We start from the raw sequence: 19,242 nt of genomic DNA, 5'->3' as shown, positions 1-19,242 counted from the left end.
CATACTTGATAATCTGGGCGTTGGCTCATGTGAGTATTTATGTAGTCGTATTAAAGTTAGTCTCAATTTCTGTGATGATAACATTTTGCAATAATTATGCATAAATGTAACTATTAACCCATTGACACCGGGTGCTGCGCGACTGTCATTGGTTCAAATACACATGAGGTGGGTTTTGTTGATTTTTTAAAACCACGTGACCACCCAAATGTTGTGTGGTTTGCCAAAAATCACGTCAATTTTTTTTTTTTTATAAATAAATAAAATAAGCCGGCTGTGTCAGCGATAGTGTATTACAGAACAGTTAGTGGCGTTCGGAGCACAGAATCTAGGGGCCTCTACGGATTCTCTTTTTTGCATAGGAAATTTCCTTTCCTAACGAGATGACCCGGAAGTACTCGGCGGATAGGTGGTTCTAATTCTCAAAATGCTTAGGAAAGGAGCCTCGATGCATCCTTTAACCCTCCTTTAGCATAGGTTACTCCTTACCAACCTATGCGAAAGGAAAGGAGATAGTGGTGGTATCCCATAATCCTTTACGGCGGCAATATTTAAAGCAACAGGCCATCGCCGGAGTTTACCGACTCTACACGAATACGAACGAGAGGTAAAACAGAAGAGAGGAGAACAGAAGAGAAGAAGATTTAACTCGGCTAAAACAAAATATTAAAACAAATTAAATAAAACCTGTGAACCTTACATTTTAAATGTATTTTATTTCATGTTTCTATGTGCTACAGGCTTAGATATTAAGGTTTTGGTAGACGTTGACAATTTGTAGTATTTTTTCAGAAAACCTTCAGGAAATAAGGACACGTATCCTAGATTGCCATAGTCATCAATGGGTTAAATTAAGCAGGTAAACTCATTTGGAACTCCTATAATTCTACATCTTATTATTTAACTGTGCTGTGAGAGACACACTGAAGGTCAAAGGAGAAACTGTTAAGAAATATGTAGCTGTACCTGTACTGCATCAAAGCTGAGAACTTCAAGGGGACCGGATAGTCATTTGTTGACCTAGGAAAAGAACAGTGACAATCATTAAAAATTTTTCCCAAATATTTCTTCAGGCTCAAACTGACTTAAAAGCCACTACCCTTGTGGTACTCTAATAATGATATATTCATTCCCAAAATATGGACAGGGTTATCCAAATATAATAGAGCAAGGTCAGAATCCTGCCAGCTACCATTTCCAGTTGAGTCTCTTCAGACATCATTTCCCCACACCACCAATTGTACTCTTGAAATAACAGATAGAAGTGACTTTTATTTTAACGTCTTCAACACTAACGAACTGCCAGACAATCTACAGCCAATCTCTGTATCAACATATTTCATAAGTTTACAGAAGGGATGGTTTCTCCTGAGAAGCAGTCCAATGATTGTCTATTGTATTAGGCATCAAACATGAACCTAGGAGCCAGGAAGACAGCAAAGATTCCTGTAACAGGGAAGTGAAGAAGTGGGCCACTGTGCGTCAGCAGAGTGGCTACGTCAGAAAGCCCAGCTCTAACAGAGCACTAATGATGCAGGATATTGCTTTAAGTTTGGCACAGGCTTACAAAATATTCCTATGTGCAGCCTATATGCAAATTATGTGATTATGTGATCCGACTTGCAAGCATGGCTCCATTGTTTGCAGTTTTGCTTATCACCAGAGCTTTCAAGTCCTCCCCCCCCCCCCCCGGGTCATTTTTAAAAGTATGATTTGGGAGTACAGCCATCCACAATCAAAACTTGTTTGTGTTCAACAATGAGCACATTCACAACAGCTGGTCTTATGACCCATGTAGCCATCAGCACAGCTACGCTACGCTTAGGTTAATACTGCAGCATTGAGGGGGTTGAGGCGATATCGAAGCGGCTGCTTAGCTGCTCTGATGTCACGGGAGTGGATGGAGTTTCAAACCCCCACCTCACTCCACTAACTTCAGGGACCAGACACTGACCTCATTGATCCAGAGCTCTTGGTTTTTTATTTGAAGAAGTAGTGACTAGGTTTCAGCTGCAGCTGGCCTTGAGATAGGCCCCCAAACCTGATCTTAGGCAAACATAAGGAGCCAACAAACTTCTAGCCAGAGTGTCTAAAATAAACAGTAAATGAGCATAGGCTAGGAGCTGAGAAGAAAGTAATGAAACACAACTCTGGATGATAGTGCCACTTATCACTTCTTTCTGGATACGAAATGACAAGAAAAAAAAGGGAAGGCTGGCTCTGCATTCTTTATAACAATTCTGAAGGGCGACACCTGCGTTCTGAGCTCTCCTTCCCCATGTGGGGTGTTATTGACTTTGTATATCCAAATAAACATTAGTGGTTTTATCTCGTGGCATGTTATCACCTGATCTTTATCCATGTCTAATTAAATTAATGAACACTGTGAGACATATTAGCCCGCAGCACACAAAAACAAAGTCAAGCTCATTTACTTTCCTCGAGTACTGCCTCTTTTCACCTAGACAAAGGCAACAATCTCTCCACTCCCTAGGCTGGGCTGGATAACTGTCTGCCAAAGTGAGTATGTGTGCTCCTTCTCCATTTACAACATCCCTCCCTCATGTTTTCTTTCCTCTCTGTGCTCTCACTACCACCAGTGCATGGAAGCAATCATCAATGTAGGACTATTCCTTTTTTCAGCTATCTCCTATGTTTTTATTCTCAGTTTAACATCTTCAAAAAACTGCCACCACCCCCCGCGTCTAATAGGCTGGCTCTATGGGCTGGCTGAGCGCCCATTGACACCGCAGTGACTTACGATGGTGCAGATGTGAGGGAGGATCAAAACGTTTGGGCGACAGATGCTCCCAGCTAACCGCGCAGCCCCAGACTGAGCCAAGGCCACTTGCCACTCCAAAGCACTAAAACACGAGGTCAGACAGGTCAAACTGCTCAAATGGTGTCATATCCACAGTGGATCTCCGTTGACCACGCCGCCTAGCCGAATTAACAGGTACCTTATCCACCCACCCAGTGAGTGCACATGAAACTAGAGCAGGGTTCTGCAATTTTGATCAATTTCCGACAGCTTTTGAGCTTCCATTAAATAAATAAAAAAGTAATCTAAAATTGCACCAGAGCTAAATGTGTTGTTGTCTTTTTGGAGTTTTAAACAACCTCATCTAATGTTGTAATTGCAAACAATCCACAGTGGGACGTAATATGCAATAAGTGTGGAGAGAACTATTAAAGATTTGTTTTAAAGGGTTGATAAAAAAAATTTAATTTGTGAATCAGGAAAAGTTTATCTAAGATGTAATGATGAGTCAGTGCTTTCCATCAAATAGAATATGACTTTTGTAATGAGTAACTAGATGTTTTATAAGGAGCAGTGTCCAACTTGGGTACCACTACCAGACTTAAAACAGGATCTATATGCACATGGAACGGGTGGCAGGCAGTTGGCTGGGGGAGAACTGCAGGGGTTTTTTTCAGCTAATTGTGGCTACTGCTTCTAGTACTATTCTGCCCTCCAAATATTCAAAACAGTTTCAGACGGAAAATGCACCAAAAATAATATCCCCAAGGATATTTTTGTTTTTAAAGAAGAAAAAAAACATACAGTAAGTAATTAAAGGGGCTGCTTCACATTAAGAGTTTTCCAGTGGTTCACCGGTGGTTAAGGAGCAGACAGTATTACTTAATACTATCTTAACAGCAGAGGACTTAATTATAGCTCCCATATATGGCAAATTATTACCCCACCTACTGATTACTATGGTACGCCAAAGGCAACAATGGATAAGACTATATATTAGGACTGCAATCATTATTTTAGTTATGAATGAAACTATGGGTTATGCTTTTTAATAATACATTTAAACTATATAATTTAGACAAAGGCCGCGTCATTTTTGCTTTTTATTTATTTCATTGTGTGGTAATTGTATAATCGTCATTCAAGTCCTATTTGATGATCCACACACTAAAACAACAAAACAAAATAATTAATAAACTGTGATGTGATATTACTACATGATATAATGTGTACAAATGAGAGGTGAGCCCATTTGTGTTATGCAAATATACAGTACTGTTAACTACCTACTAAATACCAAGCTGAAAGAGTGGGTCCATCTTATCTATGGACATAGCAGCAGTCGTGGGCCAGTGACAGGTCAACCAGTGTTGTTATCAGTAATCCACTTGTGTTTTCCAAAGTGCTAACACTGGTCAACCGTTTCCCATCAGCAAAAGACCACCAACCCACATCTACAGCATTGTTAAGATTGATTTAAAAAGCATAGGGTCAGGGTGTCAAATTTGAAGAGGCCTAAGTTAACAATGCTGTTAACCACCAATCTAACAACTGCGTTATGAGCGGTGTTATAAAGATACAGAGTGTAACTCATGGACCTATGTGTAACTCAGCGAGTAACTATGAAACAACAGTGAGTGACATGAGTTCACCACATCCTGCTGTCTACAGCTGCTGCCACACAAACCCTTGTATCTGTGGAGGAAATAAAACACAAGTAGAGTTCTAGTCAAAGAGCACACCCAGTGGCCTATTTGATAACCAATGATATGTGGATACAACACTAGAGATTTGAATAAGAAGGAAAGGACCAGAATAGTGTTATGTGTTCAGAATGGATTACAGTGAATTAATTATTTAGCAGACTGACATTACAGCTTCTCCGTAAAATAAATTATGTCACAACAACTGGATACTGTATGATCGTAACAAGCCCAGGAGGGATCTGTGTGTCTCTTCGCAGTGGTAGTGTTATAGCAAGTGTACCACTGCCTGCTGGACAGGATTGCTGAGGCACTGAGACAGCAACAGCATGAGCTCACAGAGGCAGACTGAGTAACCTAATCCCTGTGACAGCCTGCTAAAATCACAGCCTCTGCTGCCTTCTGGAATGTGCTCACTGCTCACTCAGCCCCTTTGGCAACGCTGCACTTCCTCCAACTTACACCAAAACTCACAGTTTGGCCACGGGCCAGACTGGGGAGACGGAGGTGGACTGATGTATAGGTACTTGAGGTTCTTCTCTTTCACGTGGAACCACAGCAAAAAAGGAAAAAAAACCCACGGGACTGCATCTCATCCCAGCTGTCCTAGATTCTCTCAAAACAAAACAGCAGCATAGCAGCAAAGGGTCATGGGAGACTTGGCAGGCCAGCTGTGAGACAGGAAGTGTGGACACAAGGGGTGACCGGATGATGGGAAAGTGATGCAATCTGACAGAGTGCAGGCTTGACCTCTGAGTTCAGATGGGTAATTATCTTATCTCTTCTTTGCATTGATGCGCTTAATGTACCTCATTTATGAGATGAGAGATTGAGTTTGGGACACATTTAAACTTAAAACACCAGAGACAAAATAGGATGTTGCGTATTAAAAAACAGTGTTGTTGCAGTAATATCATATTAAAACTTAATTAAGGGCAGAGGGGCCTCTAGTGGTTGGGCCTAAGCACATAGCCTCACTGTGTGAAAGCAGTTGGTTATTCACCCCTGGGGATCACCCTCAGCAGTTGGGAATGGCCTTAAATAGACCAGGCTCATGTCCTTTAAAAATCGCCAAAGATTTACTATCGTAGCAACGACCGACACCAAAAGTTTCAGGCTTTCTTTCGGACCAACTTCACATCAAAAAGGCGCACTCTCTTGTGCTCCAAATTCATTTTGTGAGAAGCGACACAAATTCCATCGTTTGAAAAAAATCGAGCCCAACCTCTCACAAACAAGACAAGAACAGTATTTATGAAGCTTATGGAAATCTTGGCAACATGTTATTGAAGCTTTAAATCACAGACTATTCCTTATTAAAATCCAAGCTGTCAATCTTATTGAAGAAAAAAAAAACACATTCTGATATGTTTGGCACACATTCATAACAAGAGTATTCATTATTTAACGTGACAATAAAAACTGATCGTAGTATTTTAGATTAGGCAAATAAACAAGCATTGCTCCAAAGTGTTTTCACTTTCCAGTTGGTTTACAACAGCATATTGCGAACTTCACAATGAGCTCAGCTGGATGTTAGGGAGGAGGCACTGCTGAACTGACATGCCATTTTTATGGCTGGACAACGGGATGAGATGGCACACAGCAATTTTAGCTAGATGTCTCCTTTCCATATAAATAATGTCTAATGCAGTCATCCTTTTTTTTGTCCTTCATATTTGGAATGGTGACACTAGCTAAACGTAAAAAAGTGATGACAAAACATAAGACAATATCAGTGGGTTCACAGAGTCTCTTGTAAAAAATAAAAATAAAAAAAAGATTGTCACAACCAAGTGAATCAGTGGTATCAGACCTTAAAAGCCTTATTACATAACCAAATAACTGTGTGTAATAAACCTGAAATCTTGTAGAACAGGCAGGCATTAGTATTTGAAGAAAACTGAAAATAAGCCAGACTCGCACATTATCTAAATATTGCCTTCCAGTTACACTGCATGTCCTCATCAGCAGCCCATCAGCATGAACACACCTACCTCCTCTCTGTAAGAAAATAACCCATCCTAATGTAAAACCTCTATATAAGACAGGATCCATTTCCGCAGACCCCCACCTACATCAGCAGAGCTTACACAGCCGCATCCACGCCCTGCTAGTTGCTGGAGTGTCCAGTTGTTGTTCTGGATGGCCTTTTTGCTTACAGCGACTAAGTCCAAATGATGACAAGTTCCAAGAAATCTGGGATCAAGGCAACAGCAAAATAAACCTTCAGGTTACCTCACCAACTGGAGAGAGCTCACGCCGGGGGATTTCCCCTATGACTAATATAGATTTACAAAGCAGAGGGATTCCTATCATCCAAGTGCTACAGTACAATACATCTTTCTGTGGTTTGGTTTTGTGTGGCTACTTAAAGCAACATAATTAAGCAGTCAGTAAAAGAGATAATTCACATAACATCTAAATCTGGCCACGCAGTGTAGTGTAGATGCAGTATACCTCGTTGCAACTGCAGCCTTCTGGAAAAAGCCATTGTTGAAGTCAAAATAGCAGCTCATTTCGTAAACCACAAGATAATAATGCCAGACAGCGTGTGCTGGAGCGATGAAATGGATACACTGGCTTCCTATTAGTTTTCGTTACATCCTGGCATATATGAGCCCTAGGGTGCTGTCACAATAGAACCAAACAAGCCACTTGGGACACATGTCTGGGAGGGCTACGTGTTGCAACTTGTGTACGAGTATCTCGAGCTCAGAAGGAATTCCAGATTGCGATTGCAATGCCACAAAAAATCTGAAGTCTGCGCGAATCCACAAGATGTTTGATATGAGAGAGACATGAAAGATAAAAAACTATTTCCACAAAAAGCATCACCTCTGAGACAGCCTACTCATGTTTTAAACTACTGGCAGAAATCTCTAGAATGTTGTCAAGTCATTTCCCCTAAAGGTATCATTTATAAAGAACACATTAAACTTTTTACCTGGATGGTTGATTTTTCTTTACAGGTCTGTTGATCTTTTTAGTTGTTTAATTATTGGACACATACATGCTGTGGCTGATATTCAGAGAACAGGAGGGCCGATGGCTGATGTATTGCAAATAGCACTTTGTTATTGTTGTGTTTTTTTTGCATTTGATAGAACATAACCATTTAATAATAACAAATGAGAAACAAAATAGAACTTAAATTAACCTTAATTAAATAAATGTAGACACAAATAAATATTTGAAAATAGAAAATGTGCATTGTCTATTGCACTTGGCATCCCTTGGCGTTGGCTCTTTAAAATGTCTGTCCTGCCGACTGATTATTATATAATTAAATACTCTGTAAATATTTAGGTGAAAAATGAAAAACAATAACATTGCTCCACAGCCAACTGACAAGGCTGCCTGCAGTGTTTGCGGTCTGCAGGCATTATTTGTTTATTTTTTGAAAAATCGTAATAAATTCCAAAATAATTTCCCCCAAAAAATGGTTCTTACAATGTTTTAGTTAGAATATTGCCCTACTTGGGGCGCCCTTAGCTCAGTTGGTAGGGCGTCCCCCCCATGGGCCTCGGCCAGCAGCGGACCCGGGTTCGATTCCAGCCCGCGGTCGTTCTCTGCATGTCACTCCCCTCTCTGCCCCATTTCAACTCTGTCTCTACACTATCAATAAAGCATAAAAATGCCAAAAGATATATCTTTAAAAAATAAAAAATAAAGAATATTGCCCTACTTCAGCTATATCAAGAACCATTTGAAGGTTTCAATAGTTCTTCATATGAAGCGACCAATGTTGATGAAGGAACGATTGATTCAAAGTCCTTAGGAGATGCTTAGATGTTTCTAACACTGGAAGAGCTAAACATACTTGTAGGCTACAGTACATCTACTGTTGGTTCAACACATTCACAGAAGACTAAACATAGCTTCAATGGGTCACAGTGACGATGTGATGGTGCCTCATAAGTCTACTTTTCATCCACAAAGAAAATGTACAATTTTTAGGACACATTTGGACAATATTGCTTTTTTTAGTCATGGATACACATCAACTGTCACTTCAATAACAGCCGCAGTTGCAAGTACACACATCCTCATTTTCACTCGCGCAATACCACTGAAAGAAAACCCCCACATCATAATGAGCTAATAGAGAAAAGCACCACTGAGACTGCACACGTCTTTTGTCCCACATGAGGAAGTCAAAATCACTCACTCCAGATGAGAAATGATAGCATTTATCTCTTGACCACACATTAGTCTGTAAAGGTTTACAGAAGTGGCGAGGAGTGTTGTCACACCAAACACCATCAACTGTGCAGTTTGAGGAACTTGGTGACTTTGCACATATTCAAAGCTGAATAGTGATTCTGTGGTGGACTGATAACGGTAAGGGCGGCTGCTCAATTATGCCAAAAATCATGATTACGTTGATTTACGTTGCCGTTTTGGATTCCCTTCAAATTAAGTTCAACTGTAAAATAAAAACATGACCTGCTGGCTTGACCCGACTTAAAAACATCTTGTAAAAGTCCATTGTCTTAATTTTTTCATAATTGTTAAAAGTCGAAATTGTAATTGCGATAAAAATTTAATTCATTATACAGATAACGGTAAAAAAAAAATTTAAATCAACTTGTCATTCTTCCTTTTATTGCTCCTGCTCTTTGTGCCCTGACGAATGGGCTCAAATGCCTTTTCAGCAGGTTACCTAGGTTAACATAGAAAGCACCTGTTACTGACTGTTCAAACATTCACACACGTCAAAAGGAAAACGTGTCACACAGAAAGAGAAGAAACCTTGACAGAAAAATCAGGAAATGGAAGAAAGTGTAGCAACGACTGAGATTATGGAGATAACAAGAGAGAAGAGAAAGTTAAGTAAAGAGGAAAAAAATTTCCCCATTTCTCAATTTCAAATGCAACCCCGAATTGAAATTAATAGACTACAATCCTTGGTGTTGTCATCTGAAAATAGGGAACTTTTCAGCCACATTAGCTGTTTGGCTATCATGAAAATGCACAGTTGGTATTTTCCCCTATGGCTGTGGGAACAGACTTGGCTGCTTGAGGGCCACCGGTGGCACATAGCAGAGAGAGAGAGAGAGAGACAAGAGCAGGATCTGATACAAATAAGGGCTCATCACTAGCCTGGAAATCCAGACCCTGATATCTTGAACGATAGAGGGTCTGGCCACGATCAATAGTAATTTCCAACTCAAGGGGCGGCTCCTACTCGTGCATTTCAAATGCCACTGCACGCAGTTGGATAGCACTACAACCGTATTAAGCCCCGTTCGTTTAGCAAACAGCTGTTAAACTGTTAAATTAAACTATTGCCGTGGTCGGTCGGCAAAACAGAACATTCCACTTACTTGCTAATGAAAGATTTCAGTGCAGTCTTCCAAATCGTAAAGGGTCGAGGCCAAAGCAGTCTCAAACTCACACAACATATCCGCAGCCATCTTTGATGTTTACTATCACGGCTTCGACGTCGCATGTACGTCACTGTCGTCATCCGGTTACGTCCGCCCCAGAGCACCATACAAAGGGCTCTGGCGCGCCCATATTAGATAGAACCAATTGAAACGTGAGTCGGGATTTCTCGACTTTTTGAAAAAGCTTCAATGGAGAGTGTCCAGACCAACAGGCGCAGCAAATTTAATTTGCCAGCGCCTAGTGGCAGGTCTGGGAATGCCAGGCTAGCTCATCACTGCATATCCTTAAGATTACACTGTCATAACATTCAAACAAAGGCAGCTGCTAGAGGGTATCTGAGTGTACAGGAACTATAAATAGGCCGCGGGTGAAGTAAAGAGTGGGGGCAAATCAAATCACTGCAATATCAACAAACATTAGGCTGAATGCTGGAAGCGCCCGTTCAGGGGGGGGGGGCTTCTCTATCCTGAACGGTCTGGCAGCTGATAGGGCGCAAATGTTCTCCATGGGTCTCCTAATGGACATTTTCACATCTCACAAATTGGCCCGAGCAGATCACGCTGCTAAGTAAGAAGAAGATCTCCGCCATCTTTCTCCCTGCAAACTGTGGCTATCTTCCCTCTGACTCCCACTGAGAGCATAGACCAAATGCCCCCATCCCGCCCTCCCTCCTCCTCCTCCCTTCTCTCACCTCCATGAAACCTTAATGAGAGACTGTGAAGAGGTCTGTCAGTGTGACAATAATTACAGAAACTATAACACTCGGCAGCTGTGAAAGACACCCCCACCATCAGCACCCTTTGGCGTTTTGGAAAGACACACATGCCTGCCACCCCTTTTAGATCATTCACATCTAACCGACCACACATTTCCTAAATTAATATCTGTGAGAAAAAACACTCAAGCAATATCAATCTGACGATTGTTTCGCACTAGCGCTGCTGTGTGAAGTTGTGCGACAGGCAACACACAAACATAAGCCATGAGAGCTTGCCAATGATTATTATTATCGCCCATTGTGCTGCCGAACGATGACATTTTCTCTGGGCTTTGGTTGTGTAAGGTAGAAACAATATGAGGTAAACAGAGGGAGAAAATTATGAAAACCCCTGCCGTAACATAATGTCTATCACTAGCACAGTGCATTTGCCTTTTACCGGTCTCCCTATGCAGTTGGAACTTCACATTTTCCTAGTATGCACGCAGGTGTTAGTTTCCCTCTTTGAATAAGATTTTGAAAACTGAGTTATCCGAGTCATTTAGGGTACACAATGCATAGATAGTTGTCAGATTGCGCAGGCTTCTCTGATGTGAATGGTTGACGTTTTTCTTTTTGCACTTTATATCATTTTAAACAGATTAGGGTATATGTGGGGACTGTTGCTCAGCTAAAACAAGATAATGCATATTCTAATGCATTCCAACAATGCATCAATAAAAATACCATATAAGAAGAGGTGATAGATAGACTGATTAGAATAACCATTATAAATCACAGCTAACAGGCTGCTTAACACCAGTGCAGATAATCATAAGTTAATGTGAGGGAAGAATGCCTCCGTCGTGACCATGACTGAGCTGTGTCATATAGGTGCAGGCAGCACAACACCTAACAAATTCAACTTGAGCATTAACGTAACCTCATGCAAGTCAGCATACTAGTTAGTCAGCATACTAAAGCAAAACATAGTGACTGCAGTGAATTGGAAGATGCAGTTTGCTCTGAGAGCCGTTTACTGCGGCTACAGATGAGGCGTCCTCTCCATTTTTCACTGTCGGGAATAAACGCGTTAACGTGGTCCATTGCACGAAATGAAAGTGTTGTAGCATAATTTTAAAAGGTTGTACAGCATTTTTCCTGACTGGAGTCTTTTTATCGTATAACTTAAGTCTGACAGCGCGTCATGCTATGTAAAACTTGGCGTTACGCTGGCTCAGAAAATACACACACGCACGCACACACACAGTCAGACGAAAACGCTTTCAATGATTACAAATGTCTCGGTTAGTGCAGAAGCAGGCGTTAGCCAGCTGGTTAACAGTATGCTAGCCATGTTGGCAAGGCGACAGACTGGTTTTGTCTCGGGTTTACTTTACAGTTAGCTGTTAGCCGACGTAAGTTGAAACGTTACTCGGTGAATTCAAGAATAGCAGGAGCTAGCCTGTAGCTCTGCATCAGATAACCTCAGCTCAGATTCATACATTGCTCAGTCATACCACTTCTTACCCGACTGCTGACGGCCACCTCTTCTTATCTCCTTATTTAGGGAATTTTCAACGTGTAGGAGCGTGACACAGAATGTAGCTGGCGGCACAACATAAATGATATCCAGACCCCTGGGCTAACAGCTATTTTTTTCCCCACTCCAACAAGCTAGCCTAGCTGATGAGATACGGTGCCCCGTTGGAATAGCATTACTATATCAAAGCATGTCATTGCTCAGCAGCACAGCTAGGCTAGCTAGCAGCAGCTCCACAAGCTGTTCAGGCTCAAGGTCCCGCCCACCAGCATCCAATTGGCTGCCGGGGAATCGGCTCTCTGCTGATTGGACAACGGCGCTGTCAGTAATTCGCACCCCAGCTGCTGATGTTTCGCGTTTCCATATCCATCATGTTTTTCCTTCTGTGAGGCCATAGGGTCAACCTACGCCGAATCTCTTCACCACTGAAGAGATATTGTGTATTGTTTAATTCTTGAGGTTGAATCATTTATTTATTTGGCTACAAATCAACTGTCCAAACACAGTAGGCTACACAAACACAACTTTGTGTTGTTGGCACACAAGTGGCATCCTGTAGCTATAAATAAGTGAAAGTGATAGTCTACTTTTTGCCCTTTTTGAAATTTCTTAATCTTATCTAATCTTAAATCTTAATTTCTTATTTGAATTAATTAATAAAAGGTTAAAGTATAAATGTGTGCACAATCAGCTTACATAAAAAGTATATGAACCTTTTTTTCCTAATGTTGTTGATATGCAGCTGCCTGCAATATGGTGTCTGTAGGCTACTTATATGGACTTATCTGATGAATACAAATATATATTTCATATTTGGATATTCTGGTGTTTTTGAGCCTTTAATAAAAAACAATGATCAGTCATCTACAACCTACAGTGCAGCCGACATGCAATAACTCATCATCAAATTCCATTCAGGCCCCATGGAAACATGTGGTGAAGAGTGTTGCAGAGTAATTTGGAAGGTGGTGCAGCTCGCTGCAGGATGCAATCTGTTTCCTGCTCAAACAGATGGGCCACCTCTACATGTACTCCGCTTGCTGAACCCAAAACCCCATCTCAGAACAAGAATATGATACATACAATGCAACAAGATCAGCCTTCAAAGTAAATGACAATTCCACATTATTATGTGTTTTACGATGGCGGTTGTTCAACTTCTGGTTGTAAATTAAATGAGCTTGTAGTTTACACACCATTACATTTATTGCACTGTCACTGATAGTAACAGCTCTTCCATAATTGTGGTTAGACCAACGAGATGTAGTATTTCCAGTTGAAATAGAAATATGTTGAACAATCAGCAGTGTCATATATTCATACAGGTGACACTGTTTACTCAATCAGCATACATTTGTCCCATAATTCTGCCACTGCTCATTAAGGGAACATAGGCTTCTGTGTAGTTTGTTATTGCATGTGCTAAAACTTGTTTTGATGCAAGAGAATCAGAATCAAGTTTATATATCTATGGATACAGCACTAATTACCATAATAATCGACTGTAATAGAACTATGACTTCAGCTCAGTATGACTGAGGAATGAATTTGATTGTGACTGCCACCTGCTGGTCTGTACATGAAGTGAAACATCTACAGTTTGTCAGTTTTGAACCGCAACATGTCGTCTTCCATCCCCTCTGAATCATCATTATCTCTTTGTTTTATTCCATCCCTGTTGCTTTGCCTCGGGAGGAAACAAGCAGAGGCCGACTGCCTCTGCTTGTTTTTTCTACACAGAGAAAGGAAGCAGCACTGCTACAGAAAAAGAAAAGAAAATGGTCTTATGTTGTTAAAGGGGACTTTAATTCAATACAGGGCACCTGCCTCTGGGCATTAGTTTGATATGCGTCTGAAAGTAAACAGAAGCAGCGTCCCGGCATGTAATCACTAGCGTTAAATATCAAGCAGCTGTTCGGGCCAAAACATACGTGAGAGGCAGTTAGAAAGCAATGAAAGATGCCTTTTGTGCACAAAACATATGGACAAACAGAGTGCTTTCCGGTGCACAAAGCCAGGTTTAATCCTCCATAAACTTGAACAGCTACTTGTACATTTTGAGTAAATTTTCCAAAGAACATTCCCAATTATACTGTGTATGATAGGGCCTTTATCCCAGCTCATATTCACCATATCGATCATCGATATGATCGATATGCTGGCTCCTGTATAATGGTATTTTATGTAGATAAAATTGCACAGCAACAGATAAAGGCTAAGAAAAGCAATACCAGTTATTTTATGAAACGTGGGTGGTAATAATTTTTTATTCTTTCATTCCTTGTACGTAGTATGAACGATTTCTTGGGCTGACATTTACACAGAGTGGCAGTGTGACAACAGAGGGATACACCATACCTTGTTGATGGAACCATTATTTTAAAAAAGGTGCATGTCACTCAAATGATCACCTTACACTGTCACTCACAAGACCAGATTCAACATGGTTTTAAATGTCAGGGCAAAAAAATAAAAATAAATAATAATCACAAATATTAAACAGACTCTGTTTTGTTCCCTTTCTTTTGGACTTTGACACAATTTGACATTACAGCAGTACTATTTGTCTTTTATTTCACACACAAATATTAAGACATTAGTTACACAACTGGCACGCTTTCAATAACACAACAATACAAAAATCCTCAGATGAAGATACAGACATTCTTTAAATTGCACAACCAAGCAACATTGTAAACAGATAGGCTGGCATATCCAAACTCATTTGATGGGCGAGTCTAGGATCTCTTGATAATCCTGGCGCATGGCCCTGCTCACCCTGTACAGCTTGACTCCTGTCAGTGTGAACACACTGATCATTATGACCAGGCCTCCGAGGATGTCGTAGACGGACGGGACCATCCTCAGAACGATGAGCTGGAGGAACATGGCCACCACGATCTCCAGGTGCTGCACGCTGCTAACTAAGGCTGGATGAAACTTGTTGAGAGCATAGTAGACTCCCAGGAACGCCACGGTGGAGCAGATACAGATCCCAATTAAATAGCCCCAGGTCTCCCCATCCAGAGGAATGATGGGCTCCTGCATGATAAACATGGTGGAGGCGCCCCACACCGTGCCCGTCCAGCCGAAGGTAAAGAGCGCCGTCCACATGCTGACGCGCTCCTTGATGGCTCTGTAGACGATCATGGAGAGGGCCGCAGTCAAGCCGGCCACCACTGTCATTGTGTAGCCAAAGGCCTCCTTCCAGAAGCCCAACCTGGACTTCTCCTCGTCCGCCACGTTTGGAACCATGACCAGGCACAGACCGAAAACGCTCCCCACCACCGTCACCACATCCGTGTAGCCCAGCCTCTCGTCCAGCAACAGGAAGGCCAGTACTGCACTGAAGACTGTGGTAGAGGCACGCCACATGAGGGTGCCATTGCTGGGCGGTACTATGGCAAAAGAGGTGTAGGCGCAGGTGATTGAGATGACGTTGCACACGCCGTAGAAGAAGAGACGCAGCCGGTAGCCCTTGGGACCAAAGGGGGCCTCGTGGTAGTAGAAGACCACCACGATGGACAGCACTTGGATCACGGAGCGGATGAAGAGCAGCTCCAGGGAGGGCACTTTAGAGCGGTCGGCCGCCAAGCGAGTAATGAGTGCCACACAGCCATGAGCCACCGCTGCCCCAAACAAGGCCATCCAGGTCACCCTGGAGGCCAAGACATTCGCCTCGCCGAAGCTGGCCAGCTGGCCCCCCACTCCCTTGTCCTTTTGCACACTTGGCGGCTTAGGAGGGGTCTCCAAGGTTCCAAAGAAAGTCCTGCCGCCCTTGCTGTCTGACACCAGTCTCTTTCCCACATTAGCCTCCGCGAAGGCGCCAAAGTCCTCAAATGAGGGCGCATCATCGTACCCTTCGTCGCCAGGCTGGGGCGTGTGATTGGCATATTTTACTGTCACCGTGTCCGGGTGAATCTTAACCCGCTTCTTTGATCCATACTGCATGGAGGAGGATGATAAATCCATGTTTCTTTTATTTTCTAAGTGTCAGCTGGAGTCTGAAAAATGAAATAAAAATCATTGCAGTGTTATTGCGCTAAAAGAATATTAAACTATTGTTGCAACGTTCATGGTCTGATTTTGTTTCCCCCTGATCCCTAGTTGTGTTTGCATCATTCATCACTTGTTTTCACAGTATCCAACCCTCACACACACACACACACACACACACACACACACACGTGCAAAAACACACATATGCTTACACACTCACACATGCACACTTATCACCCCCATCTCCCTTACCTTTTTTTTTACTCTGCCAAGCCTTACACTTGTGTAATGCTACTTCTATAAATATCCTATGCAAGCTCATATAAGCCAAGCAGCAATCGCTCTGAGGCTGATGCAGACCGATGGGGATGAAATTACATAAGAGGCGACCACAGAGGGCACCATGCATGGATGTGGGCCACTTATGGGATGAATGGAGTTGCACACCATAAATGATCAAACCCTGGAAAAAAGGAGACTGCATGGAAAGAGTTAAATGGTGGTGAATAGTCAGAATGGTCCCTCTGGTCATGAGAAAGATTTCTGATGCTTGCTCTAAATAACAAGAGTTGGTTCAAGGAAGAGATTAACAAATGTTGGTAAAAAAAAATAATAATAATATCATTTTTTTAAAAGAGAAAAGCTATTAAATATCAGGAACTAATCAATTAATTTGTGTATTTTTTTTCTTTCATTTTTACTTCTACATCCATCCTGTCACAACGAGAAACAAAACCACAAGGGGGCAGATAGACGCTCCTCTTATATGCGGTTGCTCCTCCTTTTTGGAATACACATCATTATAACTACATCTTTATAAATAAACGATGGCAATATGATGATGAGAGATAGTGGCATAATAAAAATGGAAGGAAACATTTGTTTATCTTTTGGAGTCTGAAAACACACCACAGGGAAATGCTGTGAGCACTTAGAGCCAATTTAACGACGGCTTAATATCTTGGAGAGAAACAGTCAAACATATAATTTTCTTTTAGAAATTCGACAGAAAAAAATCACGGATTCAAATCCTTATTTCTCCTTTCGACCAGCATTTAGGCCGATAAATGCAGATCTTGTCGAGTGGAGCCTATTATTAAAGTGGAGTTTAGTATTGCTAATAACTGGAATAAAGAGCGTGAATTTGCAGTCGTCCTGCAGGTACGTTCTGTGAAATCGTTATCAGTGTAATTAAAAAAAAATAATTGCATTGTCCAAGTAACTGAGTGCAGCCACGAAAACACTTAATTGGCAAAGGTCTTACCTTATTTTGTTCTTTGAATAGTTCCTATTGCTGCATGAACCTTGGTTTGTATCATAAGCCTAGACCTCGCTTGATTTCTTGATCCTCACATTCGCCCAATTGCATCTGCCATTTCCCCATCTTCCCCCTTCCCTTCGCGTGGAGCGCCTCCTGGAGATGCTAGTAGCCTATTTCGCTGCTCACGCTGTCGACGGACGCTGCTTCTTCTGCCTCTGAGGCTGAAGCTGCTGTTGCTGAGGGTGATGAAGATGACGATGAAGAATATGTATTGAGAGGGTGGGTGGTTGCCGGTTGGTGGCGAAAGCAACTGTCACTGCAACAGCAAGTAGGCTACTTTCTCCTCCTCCTATTCTCCACACTCGTCATCTCTCTGAAGGGATAAATGATGTGCGTCGGCCAGTCTTCATCAAAACGTCATCATCAAATCGTCATCCACATGTTCTTGAGGTTAAAACCCAAAACCCATCCTTGAAGAAAAATACTTCATTCACCTAGGCTACATGCGTTAGTCGAAACGTGCTGACGTAAATAGAAGTCTGCAGCGTCCTGAACATCATAGACGTCGATTACGGGGGGTATGGGGGGTACATGTACCCCCCACTTTTCGTCAAGACTCATTTTGTCCCCCCCACTTTTTAAGCCGGACATGGAGTGCGTCCAGCCGTATTAAAACACAGCGTGTCTCTCTCTCTCTCTCTCTCTCTCTCTCTCTCTCTCTCTCTCTCTCTCTGTGCGCGCGCTGAACTGTCGGCTCATGGTGTGAGCCTCTCGCCTCTCTTTTTCGCCTTCTCTCTGTTTAAACCTAAACAGATAAGCGTAGAAGCGGCACTAGTAGGCTTAGACCGTAAACTTTTTTTAAATAGCACAACAGCAGTGGATAGCCTACCAACGACAAAACAGTGAACATGCTCCGAAGTCTCCGCTAGTTTGCACACCAGAGAAGACTGATGCATTTCAATCAGCAGCAGAGAGACAAAGGCGAGTGGCTTTAAGCAGGGTAGCCAAGTCTCACTATTTGGCCGTGAGACACACGCAAATCAACCCGTTCACACTCTCACACGCCACACCTCAAATTTCTCACGCGGAGAAATTAATCCCCAAAATAACATTTGTTTTGCGGACTTTTATTTTCAAATTCTTATTTTGAAAAGCTAACAGACATGAGTGCCGTGACTTCCTCTTTCTGAACGCGCATTAACGTTATGTTTGATGTGCACTGTGCATTAGAAGCGGGACAGGCGAGCCCCCTACCTGAGGGGTATACTACGAAGCGAGATTAAGGGCTGAGCGAGGTCTGTCGAGTCTAAAGCCAGAGTTTTCAGTATCACGAAAGGTGGCTCCCTTTTTACCTGGCTAGATTACCGTGGTAACACAGGCTGCACGGCTAACCTGCTCAGAGCAGTTTTTGTTTCAGAGTTTGAGCTTAAATTCGGCTCAGAGCGCTGCCCTTTAAGGAAACTACACATTTTGAAATCCCGCGGACCTGACTATATTGTCTGAGCGATATATTCTCACTGAGGAAACTCGTTAAATAAGTAAACTTATTGATCAGTAAGTTAATGAACGAAACGAAGCCGTAACATAAGGCTTACAGCAGAGTGAACTGTAACATCGCGCTGGGGCTTTTTGCCACATGCATAGTTATTGATGCAGAAAATGTTAAATGGCCTAGACCTACTGTATGCAGCGCTACTCTATGCTCTCACCTCAAATGGTTTTACCTGGCGATATACACACACTGGCTCTTAATAAAGCGTTCTATAAAATCACAGTTTGCAACATTATTTCACTGTGGGCTTCTTTCTTTTCATCAGTAGCGATTACAGTTGGGACGTGACAGGTGACAGCTGTCACAGTTCGGACATCGCTGCAGACTCGCAG

The 19,242-nt window shown here is 42.2% G+C and overlaps 2 protein-coding genes across 3 annotated transcripts in view; both read right to left on the bottom strand.

Moving 5' to 3' along the window:
• nck1b (NCK adaptor protein 1b) overlaps positions 1-12,223 on the bottom strand; it is a 31,824-nt gene extending 19,601 nt beyond the window's left edge. For both annotated transcript variants that reach the window (XR_013845424.1, XM_080050393.1), the window contains exons 1-2: positions 12,086-12,223; positions 967-1,020 (exon numbers count right to left, since the gene is read on the bottom strand). The gene's annotated coding sequence lies outside the window, so the exon portion shown is untranslated. The remainder of the gene's footprint in view (positions 1-966; positions 1,021-12,085) is intronic.
• A 2,596-nt stretch (positions 12,224-14,819) lies between these two features.
• slc35g2b (solute carrier family 35 member G2b) lies at positions 14,820-17,478 on the bottom strand (the record flags this gene model as incomplete). The annotated part of the gene is made up of 2 exons (XM_080050543.1): positions 17,362-17,478; positions 14,820-16,102 (listed from the first exon to the last, which is right to left on the bottom strand). Exon 2 carries the CDS (start codon positions 16,068-16,070, stop codon positions 14,820-14,822), a length of 1,251 nt encoding a protein of 416 aa, XP_079906669.1. The 5' UTR covers positions 16,071-16,102; positions 17,362-17,478.
• Between the last annotated feature and the right edge of the window lie 1,764 nt (positions 17,479-19,242).

The sequence above is a fragment of the Ammodytes marinus genome, assembly GCF_949987685.1.
Source record: "Ammodytes marinus genome assembly, chromosome: 21".
In the NCBI taxonomy this organism is placed as follows: domain Eukaryota; kingdom Metazoa; phylum Chordata; class Actinopteri; order Uranoscopiformes; family Ammodytidae; genus Ammodytes; species Ammodytes marinus.
This window is presented reverse-complemented; position numbering and strand designations above follow the sequence as displayed.